This window comes from Solea senegalensis, linkage group LG8 (genome assembly GCF_019176455.1).
Source record: "Solea senegalensis isolate Sse05_10M linkage group LG8, IFAPA_SoseM_1, whole genome shotgun sequence".
Taxonomy (NCBI): Eukaryota; Metazoa; Chordata; class Actinopteri; order Pleuronectiformes; family Soleidae; genus Solea; species Solea senegalensis.
This window is the reverse complement of record NC_058028.1, coordinates 11,920,379-11,946,796: the sequence shown is the minus strand read 5'-3', so window position 1 is coordinate 11,946,796 and position 26,418 is coordinate 11,920,379. Positions and strand designations below refer to the sequence as shown.

Below are 26,418 nucleotides of genomic sequence, written 5' to 3'. Positions count from 1 at the left end.
GTCCATTCAGACAAGTCAGTGTCAACATTTCACTGGCACACACACACACACACACACACACACACACTGCTGGCAGACATCAGGATGTGTGCGTGTGCATGTGTGTGTGCATGTGTGTAGATACTGTAAGTGCTTGTATTTGTGCATGATCAAACAAAGACGGTCGAGCTCAGGTGTGTCAGTGTGGAAAAGTGAGCAACAGCAGGCCACACGTAGAAAAACATGCAAAAAATATGCAACCAACATACAGTGTGAGCCCAAATATAAAAGCACTCATTTCCTCCAGGGACTTCTGTGTCAGGGAGTGAGAAGAGTTTACAAAGCAACACAAACCTCAGCTTCCTGTAGGAGAAGGCTGTCTATATCCTGGCCAACAATCGAGGGTGCATTCTGATTTTAGGCTGATGTGAACACATCAGGATTAAAACATTGAAAATCGGTTACAAGGTTGTGTCTGTGGTCTCCCCACGTTTCTATTTTTTAGATAATACTCTAGTGTGGTTCAGGTTTAACAGTAAATTAAAACTGTAGACCATGCGTCTCTGCTCGTGCCCGTCTGTCCCTCAGCACAGACAGAGGACAGAGCTTGGGCATCTGTAAGACAACTTCTAACTCCACTAAGCCCCTCCTTGTGCGTCAGGGAACTACGGTGTCCTTCAAATAACAGAAAGGATATTGCTTAATAATAATAAAGAGCCTTTCCTATTAAGTAGATATAAAATGTTTATTATAAACCAAAAGGATTTTTTAAATTTTAAGTAATTATGCACCTATACAAACATGCTCCACGGTTGTATATTACATTTCAGCCTATTAAGCCTCCTAAATAACACACACCATCATCAACATCAACAGGAGGGAACTTCACTGAGTGCAACGGTTACATTATTTCACCAGAGCATTTGGGGAGAAGCTCCTTCGAAGACACTAAATAAAAACAAACAAAAGACCCCACAATACATGAGTTTATAGATCTCTGAACGTGAGCAATTTAATGTCTGAAACTGGGATAATAATCAAAAGCATAATCAATGACAAACATCCTCTTCCCGATTTACAACTTTGTTTTTTCTAGTTTTCTCCAGGCTGAAGGACGCACTCTCTCTCTCAACATGAACAAAATCAGTCTGCGACACAAACTCACACGATTAGAAAAACACATTTCTGCATGTAAACGGAGAGAAGGCAAATAGAGAGGGAGAGAGAGAGAGAGAGAGCGATAGATAAACACAAGCACGCAATAAAAAAGCAAACGTGTGCCACTGTGATCCATTCGACTCCCGGTGTAACTGTGGCTTACAAAGCTCATACGCTCAGGGATTCAACCACGCGCCGACAATGCCGTCTTCATAAAGCTAACACTTGTTCTTTTGTGAGTTCCCTTGTTCGTCCATCACTTTGTTTTTTTCTCCTGTGCAGTCCGTTGCTCCGACTCCACCTCGTGTTACAAAGTCACTTCACCGTCTGTTTGACAGACTCTTCATCTCTCCGTCCTCTTCCACCTCACTCCATCTTGGACATCTCGAAGTTTGTCGTCATCGTTTCCTGCGTCAGAAAACAGGGATTGAGGATTAGTTTGTCTCGTTGTCGGTGTCGATCGTTGTGTTGTTTGTTTACGACGGACGACGCTGTGCTTACACGCCTAATAAAATCGAGGTCAGCTTATCAATGCCATCTTAAGAATGTGTTCACCGTTTAATCTCCCCGTCTCTTCCGACAATGACGCTGAAGTTTGGGCCACTTTGTAAACTGCTCACTCTCCCACACCAAAGCCCATAGAAAAAATCAGCAATTTTACGCCACAGCACACAGGAGTTATTGATCCACTGCTGCCTCCATAAATTACCTCAAATCTGTTATTTTGTGACTCTGGTTTTTGAAATCCTTTGTTCAGATTGACCTCGTGACACAGACTCGCCAAACAAGCAGTCGACCAGCAGCTGCTGTATGTGCTGTGATGTTAAATGACTGATTTTCTCTTAACTTCAGTTTCCTGTAAGATTAATCACCAATGCTTCAAATAGCTTAGCACAATGGTTCTCAAACTTTCTACACCACCTGAGAAAACACTGACCATTATCACCAACGTTAAATTACAGTGGCGTAAATAGCATCATTCCCCTCTTCTTCCTCACATGTACTTCAGAGACTACTTTAGCCAAATTCAGGGTTCCCATAAAGACTTAAAGACTTCCCAGAGTCCCAAAGACTTTAACTTCCTCAAATTCAAGGACTGAATGTGCTGACACAGCTTAAAATGGGAGGGCAACTTGTAAGAGCAGCTTCACCCATGACGTCCACTCTTATTGATTTGCAGCACGCTGCATGTGGACAAGTGATTTGTCCTTGGGATCTTGGTCAAAGTCAGTTTCTGTAAATTTCTTTGGTGAGACAGAGATCTTGGAATTTTCATTTCCAGGCATCACGTCGTCATTCGCTCTCTCCTGCTTAATTTAACTTTACTCCCTCATTGTTCTGCATGGACGCTCACATCAACAGCACTGCTAGTAATCATGACTCAGCTTTTAGACAATGCAGGTCATGAAACAGTAGGTGGCGTCGTAACAAACATGGGAGACATTTACCTAAATATCTAACTAAATTCAAGCACTTTCAAAGACCCATGTCTATTTAGGGACATTTTCAAGGGCCTTGAATATATTTTGTTCACATTCACAAACTTTCAAGAATGTCAAGGGATCTGTGGGGACCCTGGAGATTAGATCAAGATGGAGCAAGATATAAGGTGGCTCTAATTATTGTTATGCATTTGTTTCATTTTCTACGCACTGTGGTCAAAATGTCTCAGCGAGAACAGTATTTCTGATTTACCACCACAGGAAGCTCACAAACCGGGCAAAACCACGACTGCATGTTTAAACCACATACAAGCACGCCTCAGAAAACATGAAGAGAAGTCAGCGAGTAGAGACGAAAACTCTGACGCCGTGTGTTTTGCATGAACAGTGTGAACTCCCTCCTTCAGAATCAAAACATCCTTTAAGTCATTTGTCATCACAGCGATAATAAGTGCGTTAGGAAAAGATTTCCCCTTAATCTTAATTTACTGGAATGTTTTACATAATCTGCCACAAGGACATGAACCAGTCTGGAGGTAAGGTAATTATTATTTCCCCTTAATTTCATCCTCTAATGAGGGATTACACCGCCCCTGTTCTCTCCATGGGCAAACGTCACATCATTAAAGGGGCATTACACGCAGAAATCAATGTTGTTATTATTATTATTATTACACTCCAGTGACAAAGCAAACAGTGAAAACTCTTCTTTAACACAGTCTTTTCTTCACTTGCCATCTTGTTTCCTTTCAGATGGAATTTCCAGTGTTTGTGTCTTTGTTATTTTACAAGGATTTTTAAATCTGTGCGCACACGACGACGACAACTAATGTAAGAGATCGAATAGTAAATCACGTATGAAGAAATGATCTGGAAAAAAAACGTCAATATATAAGATAATAATAGCAATAATTTAAAAAAACTACTCAAGATTTTGATCACAGGTTAGTTGAATGCAGACACTGACTGATTTATTTACACGGGAGCTTTGTGTTTCTCGGTGACTGAGATTAACACACACACACACACACACACACTTCTTCCCATGAAAACAAAGAGGATAAACAACTGTGACGTAACCGTGGCAACTGCTACTCTGCCAGTTCTTTGCTGCCCCCTGTTGTTCACAAATACGAGGCACGAGTGCGTGTGCGTCCAGGGGCATCGATTTAAAAATTCTGGATTAGATCCACGGAATTTTAACTTTAAAGTTAAACCTGGGAATTTTATTCATTGTTATTAGGATTTAATTTCAGGATTAAACCTAAGAACATTAAATTTTTTTATTTCAGGTTTAAAGGCGGGAACATGTTTTTTGTTCTTTGTTGTGTTAACGTCAGGGTTGAAGCTTAAAATATTGTTATTTTTAGAATTTCACGGTTACACATGGAAACACGGATTTTTTATTTCACCGAGGAAAACTCAAACAAACACACAAACACTCAACTGACCTCATCAGAGTCCAGCAGGGGGGGCAGCGCGCTGTGAAGAGAAGACGTGGAGTGTCAGTAACAGTGAGAGACAAAGTTTCTGCTTTCATTGGTCTAATGAGGACTTACACGTCGGCCATCGATGATGGGATGTTCTCTTCTACCCACTTCAAATCCTCGTCCTGCAAAAAACAACAAAATTACTTTGTGTTTTTTTCCCTTTTGAAAATAAATATCTGCGCTTTAGATATATACGTGTATTATATATATCGACATGTCCCCTTTTTACTTACATATATTATATGCAAGTAAAAACAGGACACGTCAATTTATGATTTGTGTACATAAAACATCAATGAAAAAAATTAAACTGAATATTTGAAAATAACTTTAGAGACATTAGAACACACATTCAAAGAATGACAAAATTAACATATAAAAACACTTAAATAGAATACTGTTGCCATGTTGTGGTGGGAAATGGTGCAACTGTGATTATTTATTTGTTTTTTTTAATCAGCTGGTGGGGAATTCATTTGGGGAATGATCTGCAACAAAATTCACAGCTTGCCCAAACCGAACCCAAACGACCCCGACATATGAAATGATGAGCAGTGACACACAGTGATCAGACCAGTGTGGTTTGAATGTGTTGAAATATTTGATGAAGTTTTTTTGTCGTCACTCACCACTTTGTTGGCTTTGGCCGAACCGTTGACCTCGTTTTTCATGCCCCTCATCTTCATCCCCTCTGGAGATGAAACAGAGCATTGAAAATCACCTCCAATGCATACAAATATACAAAGAAAAATCATAATATCACTTGTGGGATTTCCAAATAAAAAACAGATTGAGTCTCTACTCTGCTAAAGTGTATGAGTCTGGAAAAAACATACGCTGATTTAACATTCAAAAAGCCTAAAACCTGTTTTTTTTAGGACCACATTACCTGGAATTCTGACCTCTGGCCGCTCAAATCTAAAGAGGTTAACACTGAGTCCAAGTGAACATGTGTGCTAAACTCTCACGATGTTCTCAAAGCTCCACTGCTGAACTTCTGTGTGAGTAATAACCAAAACCCTGCTGAGGCCTCTCTACATGGCGAGTACGCATTGGTGAACTCGTGAATCCACCTCCTACACGAACCACCTTCATTTATATCATAAAATGATGTATTACAGTATTAAGGAAAAAAAAGGGTCATCTTTGAGTCCAAGTGATCCAAATGAAAATCAAATTCACAAGATGGACAGATGAGGAACTAACTAAACCTAAATGATCAAGTGGAAGGAAGGGAGTGAAGAAGGCGAGGTAAGTTTCTGACCGAAGGCTTCATTCATCATTGGCTCCGTCTCTTCCTCATCCTCACTCTCTTCATCTATCAGTGGACTAAAGGCGTACCTGTTACATACAAAGAAGAACACACGTTTAGAGCTGCAGCTAACGATTCATTTCATAATCGATTAATCTGATCGTTTGGTCCGGAAAATGTCAGGAAAAAAAAGTTGATCAGTGTTTGTCAAACCTGGAAATTATGATGTTTTCAAATGTCTTGTTTTGTCCCCAAACCAAAATTATTCACTTTGAATGATTTCTTTGTTATATAGTAGGTGTGGAACGGTTCACAAAATCCACAGTTCATATCACGGTTTTGGGTGCAGTTGTTCTTTTTCTATTTTTTTTTACACTCTAAAAATACCATGTATCAGATCTATAGCCTAATAATTACATTTTTTTTTTATCAGATATTCTTCAGGACAAATCATGCAAAAACTGAAATAATGAGGCAGCTTGATTAGGGATGAAGCACATCATTGTAACAATCCAGAGATTTTGAAACAGTAAGAGGAGAGACGTCGCTGCATTTACACGTTTATATAACCAATAAAGTAACGAGCAGTCACAGTTAGAAAACTTTCAGTGGCCCTGGAGGTTCATCCATCTGTAGTAAGAGCCACGTAAGCTGTGTCGGACAATTCTTTGGCAATTAATCGTCGTCGTGTCTCTTCGTAAAATTCAGGAACCACTGTGTTGCTGAAGTGACGGCGGTATGGAATATTATACCGCAACTCAAGTACTTTAACCATGCTGAAATCCTGCATCCTCCACCATGGCATAAGGCTGCATATCCTTCACCATCTCACCGAGTGCCTGTTTAAATGCTGCGAGTGGCAGAAGATGTCAAGCATCACACTGGGGTGGTGTCTCTGCAGATGCGGTAGCATACGTAGCACGTGTTGTGCAGTGCTTGCATACAGTTACAGTTTTGTCCACCAGGTTACAGTAAATCCGAAATGCTCCCACACAGGAGAACGAAACGTTGCTACCTGTGCATCCTCCAGCTCTGGGGCTCTGGTCTTCTCTTGAAATTTTTGCAACTGATGGGGGAAAAAAAAACTGCACTGGGATACTGGCGCAAGGCTTACGCTACGTTACGCGTCATAAACCGAACGGTACACACGTGCCCCGAACCGTGACAAGCGTACCGAACAGAACAGATTTTTTTAATGAACTCTTCCACCCCTATTATATGGAGCAAAGAAACAAGGACACTATTGACATTTAAGAAGCTGAAACAATCAGAAAATCTTGTTCTAATCATGAAAAAAGCTTAAAAAACCGATGAATCGATTATCAAAAAAGTTGCCGATTCATTTAGTATTCGATTAATCTAGTAATTGTTTTAGCTCTACACATAATAAAAAAAAGACTCACACACATAAAGAGTCGCTGCACCACCAGTGTTTGTGTAGAATACAAATGTAAACAATATGGCATCATACCACTTAGTTCAACATGTTGCACACAGACACAGCACAGCACCTGCCTCCTTACAGCAGCTCTCACTTCCCCTGTAAACTAAACATCAGTCAAAAATATGATCTATTTCACTGGCAGTGACAAAAGCGATGTGCTGTGCAGCTCAGTCATCTCAGCAAATACTAAAGTATTGGATCGGATATTCAATCATGAAAAAAAAAAAGATCAGATCAGGGCCAAAAAAAAGCTGATTAGGACATCACTAAAAAAAACAAAAAAACACCATCACCTACCTCTGGTTATTGGCTGACGGTCGCCATAGGAACATGATGACCAATAATATGATGGAGAACAGGAAGCGCCAGAATGCGTCATCTATCCACAGCTCCCTCCAATCCTACACACGCTCACATGAGCACAAATTGCATTTGACATGAGTTGAGTGAGTGGTTTGAATTTTCCACTCAAAGAAGAGAGAGGAAAAACAAATTAATTATCAATGAATTTAAAGGGATAGTTGTTGTTTTTGTGGTTGTATGAGTCATTGAGTCACTCCCCGCACAAGAGCCAGTCTTGCAGGCTATGCAGGCCGAGTTCTCACAGAGACAGAACCACGCCTTTAGTCAATTAAGAGAGCAGCTTCATCACAGATCCAAAACAAAGGACTCACCGACAGACATTTAGACATCCAGAACACCTGTGTCGTCCAGATGATGAAGATGACCGACGCTGAAAAGCACAAAGATATTTCAGCTTTAAAGGGATTTTTTTTCTCTCAATTAAAAAAAAAAAAGAAAGTAAATCTCATACCGATGACTGCAAAAATGAGCGTGTTGGTGAAGTGTCTGTAGAGCGAGAGCTTCACCACGTTCCTCCTCAGCTTCAGCAGCTTCATGGTCTGAGCCAGACTCACGAAGATGTGATCAAACAGTCAAGGATCAAGATTCAACAGCAGCAAAAACAGTGAGAAGCCAAAACACCCAGTGGTTTTTTGCCTTATGTGGTCAGTCTACTCTAAACAGACTCATATGGCATACACGTGTTAAGGGGCTGAAAAACACGATTTGTAAGGCGACTGTGACCTTGGCCTTTGACCACCTACGACCGACTTTCACCAACGTTTAAACTGAGAGTCCAAGTTAACATTTGTGCCAACTTTGAAAGGTGTTTTCAGGTTTACACACAAATGGTGACCGTGCGTCAGCTGTAGTGAGGGTGAACTTCGTCAGACAAAAACATCGCTACAGGAACACTGTCCTTGTCCAAAGAGCTCAGTGTGGACAGTGCATCGCTTCTTCAAACCATGGTTTTCATCATATAACTAAGATATTAAACACCTGACACAGTCGGTGACTAAAAATTACACACGAAATATTAAAAAGTTAATCTAGAAAGTGGTTAATTCCTCAATAATTCATGCAAGCAAAAGCAGAAAAAAAATGGAAAAACAGAAACGGGGATAAAAAAAATAAAAAAGACCAACAAATATTATAAAACAGCAAAGTTGCAGTAGCGGATATCCACCAGCAGAGGGTAGAGTCGAGCACAGCCAAGGGAATAGCAGCCAGGAGAACTACGTCATCTTCAGCCTGGAGAAGACAGGGGAGAGGGAGGGGTGAGAGAGAGGAAGGAGAGATGGATGGATGGATGAAGGAGAGGATGAATGGAGGTCAAGAAAAGAGAGTGAAATTAAAACAGAGGGATGAAAGACAGAGTAGTGGGCGATGCGGAGACAATGAAAGACACTGAGGTAAACCTGTCGCATAGTCTGTGTCTTCCCTGAGGGACAAAGGTGAAAGACTGTCTGTGGAACATTTTATCGTGTGTGTGTGTTCATGTTAAAGGATATCCACCAGACAATACAGGAATCAGTGAAGGCCAGCACTACGTCACATAAAAATGTACTCTTGCTTTTGTCCCCTCGATCCTGGAGAGACAGACAGGTTAGATACACACAGTTGCACAGCTATACTTCTTAGGGTACAAAGCCTCATCACCAACCTCCTTTACCATAACTGGTTAAAACCCAACCCTAACCTAACCGCAATTCAAATCTTAAACCTAAATTTAATTTGTGATAATCTGCCTGGATTTATTTTAATTTGTATGGTTGTAGATTTGTCAAAAAATGTTCAATGAGTGACTATTTCTGCCCTTTATCCAACAGAAGGGTTAACCAGTTTCTCAGACGTGGATTTTTTGCCTCATTAGGACCAGATTTTGGTATCCATGAGTACTACTGGTCCCGATAAGTATACTGGCCAATATGAGTGTGTGTCTGTTAACGCAAGTGTATACATTCTTGTTCCTCTCAGACATGTTTTCTGCTAAGGTGGTGGAGTAAATTGGTCATTCCTACAGTTCGCTGCACCACCTTCTGTTTTTGAAAACCCAGTCTTGCGGAATTGCAAAAATTCATATCATTAAAAAAAGATTTGCCGTAAGAACCTTTATACTGCCATATATATATATACACACACACACACTCAAATGCTCTCGAAGGGACCCAAAGCTGGTGAAAGTTGCTGCGACACACGTCAGTGTTTGTGCAGAATATAAACGTAAACACTCAGCAAACATGTAGAGAAGCGACATCATCAGCGGACACACTCTGTGACTTACAGTGTTGATGCGCAGGAGGCCCTCAATGACAGAGAATATCAGGTAGAGCAGACCGACCCCAACTACTCTGTGAAGGAGAGCACCAAGTCTGGGCCTGATGGACAGACAGAGAGACAGAGTCAGAGTCTGACTGGTGGTATTTGGTTGTTTCCAAAGGAAGAGAGACGTGTGCAACTGGTGTCATGTGACCAGACTGTGAGGGAAGGGGTGCACACTGTAAATCATTTAAAGGTGACAGCAGGAAAAAGGGCATTGCAGTGTAGTTCTAAAAAGACTGTGCTCTATGCCGGTGACCACGCTAACGTCACATAATCAACACAAATCAAATATCTCAAAAGGTCTGTCATTCAACATGTGAATAAATATACAAATACTGGAATATTTGTATTTGCATCGTAATGTAACTACCTGTCAGTGTACGTCAGTGTGGACACATGTCTTCTCCACAGGAGGTGAGACACGTGATGACTGATTCAATCGCGTATTTATAAACTTTTGTAAACGTCACACTGCCACAGCAATCTCCCTGTGTGTGTGTGTGTGTGTGTGTGTGTGTCTCATGTATGTCCCTCTCTCCTTGTGTGACATCATGTCTGATCTTTAATCAGCTGTTTTTTTTCTTCTGATTCAAGTAGTGCTTTTTTTGTCTTGACCAGCTGCCACTGTTTACATATGTGAAGGAATGAAGACGTGGCCTGTACAGCTATTGATCTCAAAAAAACAACTCTCTGAATTCCAAAAATACGCCCCCTCCTGGAGAAACTTTCACATCACATACACACGCTCTATTTCAGAAATCGCAGACAGGTGTGAGCAGATGTTGACTCACTTGACAATGCCGTATCCCAGACTGGCGATGATCACCAGCACTCGGGCAAGGGTCCTCTTCACTGCTGAGAGCACCTCTGCAAACACCACAGCGCCGTAGACTACACAACGACAGGTCACAGCACGTTATCCTCGGTGTGTGTGTGTGTGTGTGTGTGTCTATGTGCACGTGGGAGACACACCTACCTGACAAGCCGTCATATCTGATGCTCTGGAACTCGGCGTAGTAAACGGCTTTCTCCAACATGCCGAGGAAGATGACACCTCCGATCCAGAATTGGATCCTGAGCAGGTCCCTCCAGTAACAGGCCGACAGAGCCAGCCACAGTACGGCGAGCAGCACGTACACGATACACATCACCATGTAGAACTGAGACAGAGGGAAATCCTTCAGGTTAGATCTCTTTCTTTTACTCGACTATAGACTACTTCTATATGATGTATACAGTATTTTCTTCCTGCTGTCCGAATCACCTTTGATAAAACTACACTGTCTAGCAGTTGTAATAAGAATTAGCCTTTTAAAAAATTAACCATGTATTTATGAATATTCTTTGCAGAAAAAATGTAGCATACAGGTAAAACTAATATGAAGATATGACACGGCAGTTTCTTAGATTTGCTGTTAAGCGGAAGTGTTGTTGGTCAGAGGCAGGTATGATTTTTAGAGTGCATTTATTATACTTAATGACTATAAAACTCAAAGTTTTGGAACTTTTTTCCCAAACCACTAAAGCCCTGGTAGACTTCCGCGCACAGCAAATTGTACCAACGCACAGGCTGGAACAGTGTGCAAAGAGCATGTTGGGTTCACGTGGAAAGCATATTCCACCCACCAATAGTATCGACTGTGGAGTATAAGCCCCACCGACCAAGTAGAAAAAACATTTTACCAACAGAAGAATCTATCTTCGACCAACAGGCCTTTCACCTATGAACCACACGTGTCCGAGGGAGCTGTAGCATTGTTCTCTACTTCTTTGGTAGGAATGCGTCCTATTCCCTGCGTCCAGACTTGTTCTGCCACCCGATGGTGAAGTGGGATACTACAGGACCCCAACGCGCGAGTATCCCAGAGTCTGCGATATACACATCCGCCGAAGTGCGCAGAAGTATACCAGAGCTTCTTTTCTTCAAGCTTAAGATTTTGTATTATGGTCAGAAGTAGGTTTAGGCAAGGATGAAGATGAGGAGCAACGGCAACGACTGAGTCCTCACAACAACAGGGAGACAAAAATGGGCGCGTGTCTGTGTGTGTTCTTACCACCATCAGAGGCCATTCAGAGGCAGATATGTAGTCATGAGGTCCCTTCATGCTGATCTGCACTGCAGACACACACATGATACAATATTAGAGGCAAGCACACGTCAAACTTTTATTACCAGTCGTAAACTGGACATAATCAAACTGATCAAACAAGCTGTCCGTTTGATATGGAGTCAACACGTTTAACATTGACAACCATCAGGAACAGTGAGCTGCACAGCTCAACAAAAAAATTAGTCGAACAACACGTAAGACAAGTCTGACCACATATTTACACATTACACATGGAATTTGTAGCCAATCAGTCTTGAAAATCTGCAATTTTATCACTTCTCCAGTAACACTGCAGAGCTGATAACACTGGCAGCTTGCCGTTGTTACTGTGGTTAATGTTTAATCTCACTGTATTGTACAAAGGAGTGGTAATCTGTGTGTGTACTGACGCTGTATACTCCAGGGCGGGGGTGGGTTGGCAGCATCAGCACCCGCCTGGTTCTTGTCCTTGATCTCTCGGATGTTCAGGATGAACATGTAGGGTCCATCCTCCCAGCTCTCGGCCACAGGAGCCAAGTGAGAGTGAGGCGCCACCTGTGCAACGACAAATTAGAGCTTTGAGGCTTTAGTGTCATCCTCGCCTTAGTTACATTCTAATTCAAACAGAGGCTATGTCTTCCTGCAGGTAAAGATTCACCAGACCAGATGCACTCACAGCTAAATAAAACCCAAAAACGTTTAGACTGAACCGTTCCACTCAGGGTGTTCTTGAGATGTCTACTTCCTAACTGGATTGTACAGATTAACCTTATTTAAGTCTTATCATTCTTCACAAATCTTTCTCATTAGACCATGTCTATATCACAATGCATCGTTTGTGTGTGTGTGTGTACTTGAATTTATAACTTCTTTAGGACCTTTTCTGGCATGAAGACTGACCTTATGCCAGGACCAATTGTCCTCATAGACACCAATGTCTGGTTCTAATGAGGAAGAGCCTAATTTTTAAGGAACTGATTAAGTTGAGAGCTAAGATTTGACTTGTGTTTATGGTTAAGGTTGGGTTGTAGAGTCAATGACTATAGCTGTGTGTGTGTGTGTGTGTGTGTGTGTGTGTGTGTGTGTGTGTGTTACAAGTGCAGACCTTTGCTTTTGGAAGCTGCACTTGCCTCCTGCTCCTCCTGTCACCTAACGTTTCTTTGACATTTTCTGTTACTGGCTGAAAAAACAAAGCAGATTAGATTAGACCCATGCATGCATCCATCCATCCAACCATCAATCCAACCATCACGCTTCTCACCTGTTGTTGCACTGGCTCTTTCAGTCGTGTTTTCTTCTCAAAGGTTTCCAGACTGAACTGTGACATAAAACAAACGCGCCTCATTTAAAATTCAATCACCACATACAGTAGATGTGTGTGCAAGCTGGTATGTGTATGTGTGTATGTGAGAGAGAAGGACAGAGACCGTGTCAGGTTTGAGGTTTGCTTGACAGGAGATGACAGGATACTGATGGAAAACATAGTACCCACTTCCACCTCCGACTACGACCTGTGTCGACCTGAAGAAAGTTTCTGCCTTTGCTGCCTGAAAATAAACGATAAACAACAAACATGAGGGAGTCAAGATAAACGATAACAGACAGGATAAACGCTTAATAACGAAACATTTCGAGTGTAGTAAACAATTGACGACAAAGAAAAGATTTCAGCTCACAGGTCAAATACTTTTTTAAGACACTTTAAGAGTTTGAAGCACATTTTTACAATCATTACAAATAATATCCTAAATTATCATTATTTTATTCAGGACAACCGTGACATGGAATTTTATTATTGCCCTGTCCCTAATAATAAATTATTTAACTAGCAAATTAACTTGGACTGGACTTATGGTGGCAGAAGCAAAAGTGTGGATTGTTGGCTTTAACAGTGATCACATGTCCTAACATTGACATATGTCCTAACATACAAGCAGAAAATGATGATGTATTGTACATATATTCGTGTAAATTTATCACTGATCATTAAGAACAAATAGTTTGCTCATCCTCTGTCCTCTGGGCTCAGATGAGTGTCTTACGTTCAAGGGGAAGACCTCATCGTAGCAGTGCGAGTTCCTCAAATACCAGGAGACATTGAGGTTGACAGGAGTTGAGGAGTTGCAGGTCTCCGCCATCACTGCGACACACACAAACACAATCATGTAAAATTGGGTTAAAATGAAGGATGACCTTTTCACTGATGAACACAAAAGAGGCTTTGAAAACAGCCAAGGTTTTTATTTCATTTGCGTTTGTTTAATCGCAGGTCTTTAATCATCTAGAGCCAAAGGCTGCAAACAAATGAAGCAGACTTCCTAACGGTCACTTCACACACAATGAGGCACATGAAGAAACAAGGAAGCAGAAGTCCAGCAGGTCCTTCTTCTGCTATGAGAACTCAAACTTAAATCCTCAAGTGCTATTACACAACATAAAAAATGTATATTGAGAAAAAAAAACTACAAAGTTTATGTCATTTATCTGAAAAAATTTATTCATGTACATTTTTTTGGAAGAATGTGTAAGACGTTTTGTGTCAGTGTTCAGGAGGATCTACTCACGTTTGAGCTGGATGAAGCTGTTGTTGAACAACGTTTTGGTGAAGTAGAAGTAGCTTTGCTTCTTCAAAATTTCCTGAAAAACAACCAAAACCCATGATTAGATTTCAAGTGAACACAAGAGACAAACTTAAAAAAAAAAAGGTCCTGAGACATCACGTCCTTCAGCTGAAAACGAAACATAAAATTTGTTTCTTCCATCAAATGCAGTGTTTCACAAGTCCTCAAACGTCTCATTTCATCTGTAAACCGAAGAGAATCAGTTTACCAACCAATAGCTGTTTTCAGCCCTGCACTGAAATCAAGACATTGACTTGAAATTCTCTGGAGGAGCTGTGTGTGTGAGTCAGACAGACGAGAAGGGGGTGCAGTGTTTCAGGTTGAGGACAAAAGTCAGCGGGAATGTGATCTGTGTTTTATTCACCCATTGTTACTTGGTTATTGCTGTGTGGAATCTGTTCTGTTTTAAGAGCGAAGAAGTCTTTCAACTGAGATAGCCTTCATTTTCAAATGACTTAGAACACTAAAATACTGATTTTAGTCAGACTAAGACAATAACTTGGTTACCTTGTAAACATCTTAGTCCAAATAAAATCAAACATAGTTGGATAATGCAATTCCAAATCCGATTACTCCTGTATGTATATGCTTAGTCTGGAGTTAGTCTTTCCTTACATATACTTCAGGCAGTACCACCAGAGGAAGTCTGTGTACCACTGGTTGGTACATGTACCACAGTTTGAAAACCATGGCAATAGTATAATAGTATGGTAGTATGGAGTATTGCAGTTGATAGTTTAATGGTATTACATGTGGTAACGCTTTAGAGAGATTCATATTGCCAATTTTACTCATGATATATGTTGTACGTACGTTACGCCCCATTAAAAGCATCATGTCCACAAATCTTACATCGCGATACACAGGAAAAAGAAACCGAAACACGCCCCCTACCCCCAAGCGAGTGAAAACTACACAAACTAACGGATTTACGCAGTTATCGCGCGCTGACGTTGTTTATATATTCCTGGTAAGACTGTAGGTGAGAAATTCATCCTCGTTTACAAAATAAAAACTAAAAGAGAGAGAGAGGGAATCGTTAACCGCTCCTCCGTTCAGGTAAACGTGTCTGAATTAGCTGCTAAACAAGAACTCAGTCGCCAACAGAAAACTCACATTGTCCACGTTTAGCGTCCAAATTCCGGGTTCGGATACGGCACTGACTGGTCCCCTCAGCTCCGCAAGCAACAGCAGTAGCAGCCCCGCCAAGGACCAGAGTCCCGGACCGGCCCGACCCGGAGCCGTGGAGCCCGACATTACAGCCGAAACCAAGCAGGAAGAAAACCCTCCACGACCACGACAGCTCACAACAAACTGCCCACTTCCGAGTTCTGGATGACGTGAGCGCGTATTGAGTGATGCATTTAGGGACCGTGGAGTGATGCATTCAGGGACGATGGGAACTTGTTAGATGACGTTGATGGCGCGTTATATTATGACATTTTCTGAACTGATTTATAGCCTCAATTTTTGTACCAGAGAATTATTTTCATAATTTCAAACGTGAACGCCTGTAAAACGGTTATCCGTTTTGCAAAATTCTTTATTCACAAATAAACAAAACGTATCTGATTGGCTTTTCTTTTGCTTTAGTCCAATCACTAGATGTAATAAGCATTTCAGTTGTACACTTCTGTAATTTAGAGGTATTGTGACACCGATAAGAAAAAAACTATTTATGTTTGTATTCTTTAATTGTTAAATATCTGGAGTTGTAGAAAGTGCTTATGATTGATTTATTTTGATAAGTGTTGGCCATCCGTGCATGTCGCGGCTGCGACAATCATCGATTTAAATAGTTTGGTTTTACTTTACTTTTCAAAATCAAAATGGTTTTATGATGCTTTGAAGCTAACACCTCACAGTTACAGTTATTAATAAAGTATTAAGCAGGTGTTTCTGTTTGTCCATGACGTTGTTTCTCACTGTCTGTCACCATGAAGGAGGACACAACTTAAAATAAAACCGTTGTTTTCACTGAAGTCACAGGTGTCTTTTATGTCAAAAACATTTACATGTTATGTCAAAAACATTTACATGTTACCCAGTAATGTCGATGCGATGCCCACTGTGAGCGACAAGTGGCAGTAAAGAACACAGACAGTATAAAGTGGAAGTAATAATAATGAAGATACACACCACTTTAAACTTCCGGTTAGGACCAATCAAAATAAAATGTAAAGCACTAACTTTTAAAATGTCTTAATTTCTTCTGAGACAGCGGTTTAATACTTTCCCGGGTTAGTATGATATATTACTTAATTATATAGCACATTCATTATGCTGGTATTGAACGTTTTACTACTAACAGACAGATACATATACATATTTTACTTCTTACTGTATTTTACTGTAAGACCCGAACTTCCCCATGGGAATTAATTAATAATTCCCTTTTTTATGACTTAGATCAACGTTCTCAAACTGTTTACATTAAGTACATGTACGTTTACATATTATAAACATATAACCCACGAAATTACATTTTATTTTCATATTTTGAATAAAGTTCTTATTTTATGTTATATATACCGAAAGATGTTTGATGCTTAAAAAATAGTGTATGTGTGTAGGCCATGGAAAAACCAACAACAACAAAACAAACCACTAAACACAACGCAAAATAAAAATATCTATATTTCCCCATAGTGTTGAACGCAACACAGACTGTGTTCTACACTCCACAGGTGTGTGTGTGAAGATGTCTTACATACGCTGTGTGGACCAATTTATTGTCAAACAAACCTGTCTTTGTGAGGACATTTTGGTCAACTTTAACAGGCTTTTTGAGGAGTAAGACCTGGTTTTAGGGCTAGGATTGGACTTAGGTATAGTTTAGGGTTAGGTTAAAGGTCAGGGTGAGGCACTTAGTTGTGATAGTTAAGGTTAGGGTAAGGGGCTAGGGAATACATTATGTCTATGAGTGTCCACACAAGTACTGTAAGACCAGTGTGTATGTGTGTGGGGCGGGGTTGATGATGCATTCACAAAGAACTCGGATGTTTCTGTTCAGCTGGTTTTTGGACTCTGGAGGGAGGAGTGCTGAGCTGAGCTGAGCTGGGCTGGGCTGAGCTGCCTGACTGAATACCTTTCCTCTCTCTCTCTCGCTCTCTCCCCCTCCCTGTCAGTGTGTCACTACCTCTCTCGCCCTCACGCCCTGTGTCAGTCTCTCTAGTTTCTTCGAAGCAGCAGAAAGACTCGGTGAGTTAAATAAACCTTCACACAACGTGTTTAATAACGTATGTCCATGTTGAGTTTAAACGCAGTTCTGCCGTGTGTGTGTGTGTTGTTGTTGTAACAGAAACCGGACACTGTTTGCATGTCATATTTACTCTGCAGTTTCCAGCAGTGGAAAAGTACAAACTAAGAGCAATAAAACGAGACTTCACTGTGTTGAACTCCGTATAAATGAGCTTCAGTCAAAAACAACAACTTTATTACAGCGAAGAATGTTCTATTACTTCTTCATTCCTTCTCCTGATGTGCAACAGTATGTAAAATAAATACATTTCAAAATAAAAGCATTACAACTGCACAAATGCTCTTTACAAAGTCTTAATGACTCTTCATGACAAACAGCAAATTTAACTTTATTCTAACTTATTTTCATATCGTTTTAAGTAAATCATTATATTTGTCGGTTAAAGCCTCAAATCCCAGTTACAAAGAAACAAAATCTGCCAATTTTGTTGACGTTTTTGCTTAATGACCAATGATAATTGATTATTAAAATCATTGTTGCTAACTATTTAACTGACAAATAAACATGAACATTTCAGTCATGAAATGTTAATTTAAATAAATAAAAGGTTAATTTAAATAAAAAAAAAAAGAATTCTTGAATGTTTATCTGAAGTAGAATAAAATGCATCTTAACAGGAACAGGTGTTTAAATAATTATTCGTTCTCTTTGTTTTTGTTTTCAGATATCACACAATCGTCAAACATGTTTCTGGCAAAGCAATTAATCTCAGGCCTAATAAAGGTTGTGAGGTGAGTTTTTATAAACAGGATGGAGCACAGCACTTTCCTACCAGTCATTATGCTAAGCTAAGCTAACCACGTACTGGATCAACATATTGATCTTTTTCTTCTTCTTTCAACAGCGACATTGACCCCAGTCAATTTGTTCCCTCAGACCCAGTAAGTAACGTGATTTTTGTGTCATAAATCAAAATCTTTGGGCTGATAAACATGATTTTCACCCAGAGAATGTGTGTCAAATCACCAATATACTATATACCATTTTAGTCTATTTCATCTAATCCGTAAATGTGAATTTCTTTTGATAAAAACAACAATTTAAATAAAAAAAACCACATTAAAGCAACGGCCGACGACAGTGTCACTGTCACGTTTGTCATGGTCACTTCACTTCTGTCACAGAAAGGTTTGATATCATGTTATAGAATGTTAAATCATTTAGAAATCAAGTGTTTTCATGTGCTTGAAATAAACACTGATTCAGATGGAGACAAACACTGAGACTCATGAATGTGTGTCTAACAGAGCCTCTCTTTGTGTGTGTGTGTGTGTGTGTGTGTGTGTGTGTGTGTGTGTGTTCAGCCTCCACCCCGCAGACCTCTGAACTTCGCCGCTACTCATGAGAACGATGAGGAGAAACAGTTTCGGAAAGTTTTCCACCAGATTGCTGGAGATGTAAGTCTGAAACCTTCACTCTTCATGTTCTGCTGACCGCTGATGTAAAGTGACACATGGTAGAGTTTACATGTGAATGTTTGGGTCGATGTGGGGACAACAATCTTCTGATTTCTGATTCTATTCTGATTGACCAACCATGTTTGAGCAAGCTTTGGTTTCTCACAGGATAAATGCACATTTGTATGTGTCGACTCCTGGCTGCAATTCCATTCTTCCCTCTCATGTTCCTCACTGGACTGTAAACTGTATAACAAACAAAGGTTGTACTCTGAGATTGTGTATTGATAACTTAGTTCACTCATTGGGAGGTGGAGCCAATCCTGGCTGACTTGAGATTGACACAGCACCCTGTGGAGTATAAAAAAGTACAAGATGAATAGATGTTTTTGGACTGTGTGAGGAAACTGGAGAATCACGAGGAACCCCACACACCCATGGCGAGAACATGCAAACTCCACACATTCATACCATCGGCCTTCTTCTTGCTGTGAGGCGAGTGCTAGCCCCTACACCGCCATGTGACCTCCTCACTCAGTCCAGTGATCAGAAAAGTCGTAGAAAACAGATTATGTGTGAACTGGCTCTTTAACAGAGAGTTCACAATGGTGTTACATTCTGAAATTAAAGTGTGGACGTCCGGTGAGATGTCCAACCGTCAACACATGTGTTGCTGGGTTGTAGTCTGAGGTCACATGACCACTGACTCTGGTCTGTGATCACGTTGTTTACATCAGTCTCGTGTCGCTTGAGGTCAGAGATGATGGCGTGTTCTGATCCTGTTCTCTGCTCCTGTCTATTTGGTAGCGTTTGTGGTGAATCTGAGTGAAGGTTTTCAAACGCCAAAGTCATAAAAACAAAGACATGGTCGTACTTTGTGAATGTCGTCTGGCAGCACAGAAAAGCAGCAAACACATTCTTCGGATGTTTTAGCTGAAGTAGATTTCATAAGGTGAGACTTTTGTTTGTAAAAATCAGACAAGCTGGCCTCACCCTTTAAAGACACCTCCTTCATCTTTAGATGATACCAGAAAGTTTGAATATTTCATTATGCTGATTCTTCACCTGTTCGACCAGATTTAGATAAAGACAGTTGAGGTCTTTATCTTTGCGTCTCACCTCAGCAACTCACCATACCTGTCTGTCAGTCTGTCTGTTTGTCTGCTGCACTCCACACCAGAGTCTCCGCCCTCCTACGCCCTCCTACGCCCTCCTACGCCCTCCTCGTCCTGAACCCTGTAGTAGTAGAAAGAAAAAAAGAAAAGAGCATGAATTCTTAAATTTAAGTCATTATTCTGAGAAAAAAAAGTCTCAGAAAAAATAATCTTAATATCAGAATTATTCTGTCTTTTTTTTCTCAGAATTCGGACTTTTTCCCTTAGAATTATTCTGACTTTAATCTCAAAATTATACTGACTTTTATTTCAGAATCCTGTTTTTTTCTCAGAATTCTGACCTTTTTCCTCAGAATTATTCTGATTTTAATCTCAGAATCCTGATTTTTTTTCCTCAGAATTATTCTGACTTTAATCGCAAAATTATTCTGAATTTAATCTCAGAATCCTGATGTTTTCCTCAGAATCCTGATGTTTTCCTCAGAATTATTCTGACTTTTTTCTCAGAATTCTGAGATTAAAGTCAGAATTCTTTTTTTTAAAAGTTTAAAGTGTGGTTGTACGACGTATGCACAGACAGACAAAGACAGCACGTTACAAACAAGTGACAGCTCCCTCCCTGGATGAGGGTTAGGTTTAGGGTTAGAGAGAAGCAGCTGGATCTGTGAGTAAAAGCTCAACGCAAATGGAGACAACAGGAAAAACCAGCCCCCTGCCTCAAGGCTCAGCAAAAGAAATCAATGTCAGCTTGAGTCCTTGATAATTTAAGAGTATCTGTGTCTAATGCCACTGTATCTAAGAGTTAAGCTTTGCCAACCACTCACTCTCCTCCATCAAAGTCCCTTGAAAACAAAAGCTGAAACAAGACTCTGCTTTTGGTTTATACTTTAGGTTATTGATTTTTAAATGGAGATATTTGCCTGACTGTAAATAAAGTGGAAAACAGATAACGGAGAAGACAATAAGATGACTAACATGTTAACAAAATAACAATTTATTATTATTGTTATTATTATTATTATTATTATTGTTATGATTAATAATAAAAATAATGATAATAATAATAATTATCTTATTATAAACCATATAACGGCAGTATTACTGGGAACATTCCTTATACAGAGAAAATTACTATTTCTAAATAATTGTAAAAAAAGGAGGGAGGAGACGGATGAAAACAAGCTTGTAACATGCTCATGGACTTGTTTAGTGTGTTTGTTCTCGTGTTGATCTTTCTGCAGAGACACACAGTGTGTTTATTCAACAGCTCCAGGGCGTGTTACACAGCAAGTCCTCTTTCTCTGCATTCTTACCATTGTCTCGAAGGGTGGCACTCTACTATGTGTGTGTGTGTGTGTGTGTGTGTCTGAGGTTTTCTGTGACTCATCAGAGGGGTGTGTGCACTGGTTAGACCAGAAATCATCTAACCCTCTGTGGATGATTTTTTCTTTCAATCAACTGCAGGAAATAAAGCTGACGACGATGACCAGGAAGCTTCCAGACGGCCACCCGACCCGACCCACCTGGAGCAGAACCAGATGGGTGGGGTCGTGTGTTTCGTCTGGAAGCTTCCTGGTGATGTTTTAAAGGTACAGGCCGTGGCTGTGTCGTAGCAGTGAATCTAAATCACCTTTAACAGCAAAGAAATATTCTGTAATATCTTCTTTCTGTGTTGTTATAAATGAGGTCTGCAGAGTGTTTCCTGGGAACTTGGCAATCACTCAGCAATGTTAACCCTTAGTAAATTGCTGTGGGAATAATAAACAACTCCTTATATGGAAATCCTGGGTTAGGGCTGCAGCTAACGATTATTTTCATAGTCAATTAATCTGTCGATTATTTTCTCCATAAAATGTCAAAAAATATTTGTCTCAAACCTGGAAATTATGATTTTCGCAAACATCTTGTTTTTGTCCACAAACCAAAATGATTCCAGCAGAATGATGTCTTTGTTCTATGGAGCAAAGTAAACAGAACATATTCACATTAAAGAAGCTGAAAAATCAGAGAAACTGGTTTAAATCCTTTAAGGAATCACTTAAACTGATCAACTGATTATCTAAATATTTTTGACGTTTAGTCAATTTAGTAATTGATTAATAATCGATTAATCAAGTAATTGTTTCAGCCTTAGTGTGTTTATAGGTCACATATTTTCGTCTTCTTACATGTTGTTGAGACAAAGTTCTGATTAATTTTATATCACATTTTTAATAGTGATATAAAGTAGTATATATAATAACTGTGCAGAAGTCACAAAGTAGACTTTTTTTCTTTTATTTTTGTTCATAAAAATTAGCCAAGTGAACCAAATTTCACAAATTCAATCGGATTTTAAACATTTGAAGTACGATTTGCACAGGTGTGTTTCATCAGATTGCCTAGGTTTTGCTGAAAAAAAGGGATTTAAGACACTCTGTATTGCACATTTTTATAGCCTCTGTATATACTTTATGTTATGACATAGTTAATGGATAAAAGCAGCCAAAATGTTCTGTGATCTAAGGATTAAAGCGATAGTTCAGGGTTTTGTCTGACATGTGGTTGTACGAGGTTGTGTGTTACATACAGGGGTGCTGTGCTCTGGCGTGAGACACAGTCGAACATGGCTGCCAGCGGTGGCACTCAGGGAAAACAGACAGCATTTGTTCTGACAGGAAAATGAAGTTTGTGTGGCTTTGAAAACCACTGACTCTCCCTGACCAAAATCCATAGAGAACATCTTTGTTTTTACATCACAGCACACAGGAGGCGCCTCCCTCGATAAGTTTAAACGTGTTGTCTTGTGACTTCGGAAGAAGACGACCGGCATCTCCTGTGTCCCTGTGAGATCACATGTTGATTTTCTCTGTAGACTTTGGGGGAGAGGAGTGGTGCGCTCACTACAGGGCAACAAGTTCAACAGATGTTGTGCATGCTAGGCCAGACTCAAGAGAGACTACAGGTGCTGCCCATGTATTCCAGAGAGGACAGAGGGCAGATCGCCTGGTGTACAACACTGTTATACAGAAGGCTTATGTTTCTCTGAAATTGGAGATGCCACTTTGCCTCTAAACTTCACTCTCGCCTTTAGGTTTCAATAAAAAATAATACAAAATTTCTCTATAAAACAGAGTGAAGAAATACTTGAAAACAAAGAAGTGAGAGAAAAACCACGTCTGAGTCAGAAACTAATTTAGTTAGGTTTGAGTCAGACACACTTAGATTAGCTGTGACTCATGTTCTGTGTGTGTGTGTGTGTGTGTGTGTGTGTGTGTGTGTGTGTTCTAACAGGACATGGAAGTGAGCCCCAAAGAGCTGATGGGCATCCTCAACAGAATCGTCTCCAAACGTGAGCCCAGTTTCTTTTTGTTTTTCAACTCAATGAGTCACAGATGAGTCATGTGATCCACAGATGAAGAAGCTTTGACCTGAAACATTTTAAATATGTTCAGTGGGTGACGACGATGACGATGTTTTTCCTCTTCTCTTCTCACAACAAGCAGCTCGCGTTAATAACACGTTCCATAATTTCCCAGTTACTCATTTGAACTCCTCGTGCCCTGACATCAAAATTCAGGACAACTGCTCTGAACATCAGTGGTGTGAAAGCTGTAATTCCCATATTATTTTTAGCTCTTCTGTGTCGTACACTAGTACTGTCCTACAGGTGTCTGCAAACATGTTGTTTAAGGGGTTTTAAATGTATTTGGTTAGTCTCATGTGTTGGTCAGGTTTCTGTGTGAACTGGAACGTAGCCATATTAGCCAGAAGTTAGCAAATTATGACAAATCAGCTGAACACAGATGGCAACTTCCTGTATCTTGGGGTGAAGCACTGACAGGAGGGTCGACCCGAGTATTAACCAGCTGATTAAACTCTGGTTTCATTGCTCTGTGTCAGATGGAGGCCTGAAGACTGACGGTTTCAGCATCGAGTCCTGCAGGAGTATGGTCGCTGTGATGGATGTATCCTTTCACCACATGCTGTTCCACAGTAGCCGACAGGGCGAATCACTGTGTATCAACAACAGATGCAGACGTACTTTACTGCTTTCTGGGTATTGGCTAATGTATTTTCCCTCTGCATAACTTTGTGTGATTTTGTTGATCTTGTGACTCACTATAGTATGGTGATCATTTTAAGAAAAAGCTTTTTTGTTTTTGGGTTTAACTCTTAGTGCTCACAGGGGTGCACCCTTTGTAAATTGCTGTGGGAATAGCACATGTTTATAGGTCACATATTTAGGCTTTAAAAACGTGATATAAAGTAGTATATAATAATTGTGCAGAAGAGAATGCTCAGTGGAGGTTTTTGAATTGACCCTTGACTCCGCCCCCCCTTCAGAGTGACAGCACAGGTAAACTGGGATTTCATGAGTTCAAATACCTGTGGAACAACATCAAGAAATGGCAGGTGAGTTGTTCTTTTCTCCTCCTCCTCCTCTTCCTCCTCCCCCATGGTTTCTGCAAATAGAAACATGTGATGTCAGTAAGTGAACTGTTGTGTTTGTGTTTCCTGTCTTGTTTTTTCATCATCGCTAGGGCATCTATGTTAAACATGACAGGGACCGTTCAGGTATAATTGGCTCTCATGAGCTGATGGGTGCCTTCAAGGATGCAGGTAAGTAACACTGCACTCTCTCTGTCTCTCTCTAAAACAGTGTCACACTCAGTGTATCTGTGTGTGTGTGCGCAGGTTTCCCTCTGAATGAAGAGCTGTTCAAGCTGATGCTCCGTCGCTACAGTGATGAGCATGGCAACATGGACTTTGATAATTACATTGGTTGCCTGGTGCGCCTGGACGCCATGTGCAGTAAGTCCCTCCCCTGTTTTCCTCACCTCACCTCACATGCACGCGAATATTTGACTCTCAAATATTCAGAGAAGTAGTTGAATTATGAAATTAATGTCAAAAAAATTTGTGTAACTCTTGAAATTAAACAGTTTGGTTGTCTTCCACATGAGGGCAGTGTAACATTTGACGACTTGCAGTGAATATTATAGCTGTCCCCTGTGCAGCTCCTTCATCACAAGTCCTCAACAAACAATCCTTTTTTTCTGCATTATCTGAATTTTCACTTAAGATGTGCTGTGATTATGATTATTTATTTATTTTTATCAATACATAAAAGAGCTGCTGTGTGGTCAATGCAGACACAAACTCAAGTTTCTGAACCAAAATGCCTTAACTTATTAAAAGGTCTCCAGGCGTACATATCATCATGATAGTGTTTAAATGAGGGTGATGATATGACTGTGCTTTAGTTTAGTGAAGGCAGGTAAAAGCTCCTTGTTAAGACTTAGTCTGGTTAAAAAAAATATGATTCTTTTTGTGCTGTCAAATGAGCTTCTCTTTAAACTGTGTAACAATCAGAATCACATCCTGGTATAACTCTATGTGTGTGTGTGTGTGTGTGTGTGTGTGTGTGTGTGTGTGTGTAGGAGCCTTTAAGACGTTGGATAAGGACAACAGCGGCTCCATTGATCTGGACATTAAGGAGGTAAATAATTCAACAATAATTCCTGTAACAGGTTTATATACAAATAACAAGTGTTTGTTTGTTTTTTCTGTCCATAGAATATTTTAAAAGGATAGTTTAGTAAGTAACTTTAGGGTGCTTACACGTAGTCAGTGTGTCACATAGAGCTGACTCTGTCCATGTGCAAAACAATAACAAACGCCAGCTGGAGTCTATCCTATCCTGAGTATTTGTGTCAAGGTATCTTGCCATTAAGCAGCCTTTTCCAGTAACTTAAGTTTGTAAACCGCTCACTGCTGCCTTGTTTGATAAGTCAAAGAAAAGAATGAAGATATTTCTCAATTCAGAGGAAACATACTACCCCTATTCTAGTAATACAAAGCAAAATGCAGTAGTGAAGTATTCCTTTAAGGTAAAAACAACAGCATGAACTATGAACACATTCTTCAGATTTGGTGAGCCAGTGTAAATGACGTGAACTGTCCCTTTAACTGACTATTGTCTTCTGTCTCACAGTGGCTCCAGCTCACAATGTATTCATGAAGCAACAGAGTGCGAGAGGACAAAAAAGGAACATTTTCTTCTTTCACTTCCTCCTCCTCATCATCATTATCATCATCATCTCATCACTTCCTCCCATTCCACTCTTATGTGTCTTTAGTGGATGTTTAACAGTGTTTGAAACGACAGTGTCTCCATGGTAACAGGACCAAAATTCCAGGGTGAAAATGTAAAACCGGGACCAAAGTTGATGCTGATGCTGCCGTTGCACTGTCCCTCTGCTGCCAGGCGGAGGCGCTGCATGTTATTGCTTTTTTTCTTTTATTAGGCTTCTTTTAACAGTTTGACTCTGGATGTAAACAAATAAAAAGACACATGTGACAAAAGTAGTCAATGTTTTGTTGTTGTTTTTTTTTTTGTGAGTTTGACACTTTTACACCATGAATATCTGGAATATAATCCTTATAAGAAAGATATAAGTAGTTAATTAAGGGTTTTGGGTGGGGGTCACAAAATGACTGATTTCATTGGGTTTCCTTGTG

The 26,418-nt window shown here is 40.1% G+C and overlaps 2 protein-coding genes across 3 annotated transcripts; one reads left to right on the top strand and one right to left on the bottom strand.

Moving 5' to 3' along the window:
- Positions 1–710: 710 nt before the first annotated feature.
- On the bottom strand, positions 711–15,486 carry zgc:162698 (Transmembrane protein 87A-like). Of its 2 annotated transcripts, none has more exons than XM_044032415.1 (20): positions 15,257–15,486; positions 14,084–14,156; positions 13,562–13,659; positions 12,947–13,066; positions 12,781–12,837; positions 12,625–12,699; positions 11,930–12,074; positions 11,484–11,545; positions 10,406–10,589; positions 10,221–10,320; positions 9,392–9,485; positions 8,290–8,358; positions 7,580–7,688; positions 7,440–7,498; positions 7,063–7,166; positions 5,334–5,410; positions 4,699–4,760; positions 4,139–4,191; positions 4,031–4,061; positions 711–1,545 (listed from the first exon to the last, which is right to left on the bottom strand). In XM_044032415.1, the coding sequence occupies exons 1-20, from the start codon at positions 15,395–15,397 to the stop codon at positions 1,504–1,506; spliced, it is 1,755 nt and encodes a 584-aa protein (XP_043888350.1). In that variant the 5' UTR covers positions 15,398–15,486; the 3' UTR covers positions 711–1,503. The 2 variants fall into 2 exon arrangements, with proteins under 2 accessions (XP_043888350.1, XP_043888349.1); XM_044032414.1 differs by lacking the exon at positions 8,290–8,358 and adding an exon at positions 8,619–8,696 and having other exon boundaries at positions 15,257–15,485.
- A 1,725-nt stretch (positions 15,487–17,211) lies between these two features.
- On the top strand, positions 17,212–26,265 carry capns1b (calpain, small subunit 1 b). The gene is made up of 11 exons (XM_044032929.1): positions 17,212–17,341; positions 18,067–18,133; positions 18,247–18,283; positions 18,707–18,799; positions 23,188–23,245; positions 23,797–23,861; positions 24,241–24,309; positions 24,438–24,516; positions 24,592–24,708; positions 25,338–25,396; positions 25,892–26,265. The coding sequence occupies exons 2-11, from the start codon at positions 18,087–18,089 to the stop codon at positions 25,916–25,918; spliced, it is 651 nt and encodes a 216-aa protein (XP_043888864.1). The 5' UTR covers positions 17,212–17,341; positions 18,067–18,086; the 3' UTR covers positions 25,919–26,265.
- Positions 26,266–26,418: the final 153 nt, after the last annotated feature.

Excerpts from the sequence above, each read along its gene's own strand:
- zgc:162698 (XM_044032414.1), bottom strand. The coding sequence starts at position 15,397 with ATGTCGGGCTCCACGGCTCCGGGTCGGGCCGGTCCGGGACTCTGGTCC. Across the intron at positions 13,067-13,561 it reads ATGAGGTCTTCCCCTTGAAC|GCAGCAAAGGCAGAAACTTT; the intron begins GTAAGACACTCA and ends GTTTATTTTCAG. Across the intron at positions 7,499-7,579 it reads GCTCATTTTTGCAGTCATCG|CGTCGGTCATCTTCATCATC; the intron begins GTATGAGATTTA and ends TGTGCTTTTCAG.
- capns1b (XM_044032929.1), top strand. The coding sequence starts at position 18,087 with ATGTTTCTGGCAAAGCAATTAATCTCAGGCCTAATAAAGGTTGTGAG. Across the intron at positions 24,310-24,437 it reads ACAACATCAAGAAATGGCAG|GGCATCTATGTTAAACATGA; the intron begins GTGAGTTGTTCT and ends CATCATCGCTAG. Across the intron at positions 24,709-25,337 it reads GCGCCTGGACGCCATGTGCA|GAGCCTTTAAGACGTTGGAT; the intron begins GTAAGTCCCTCC and ends GTGTGTGTGTAG.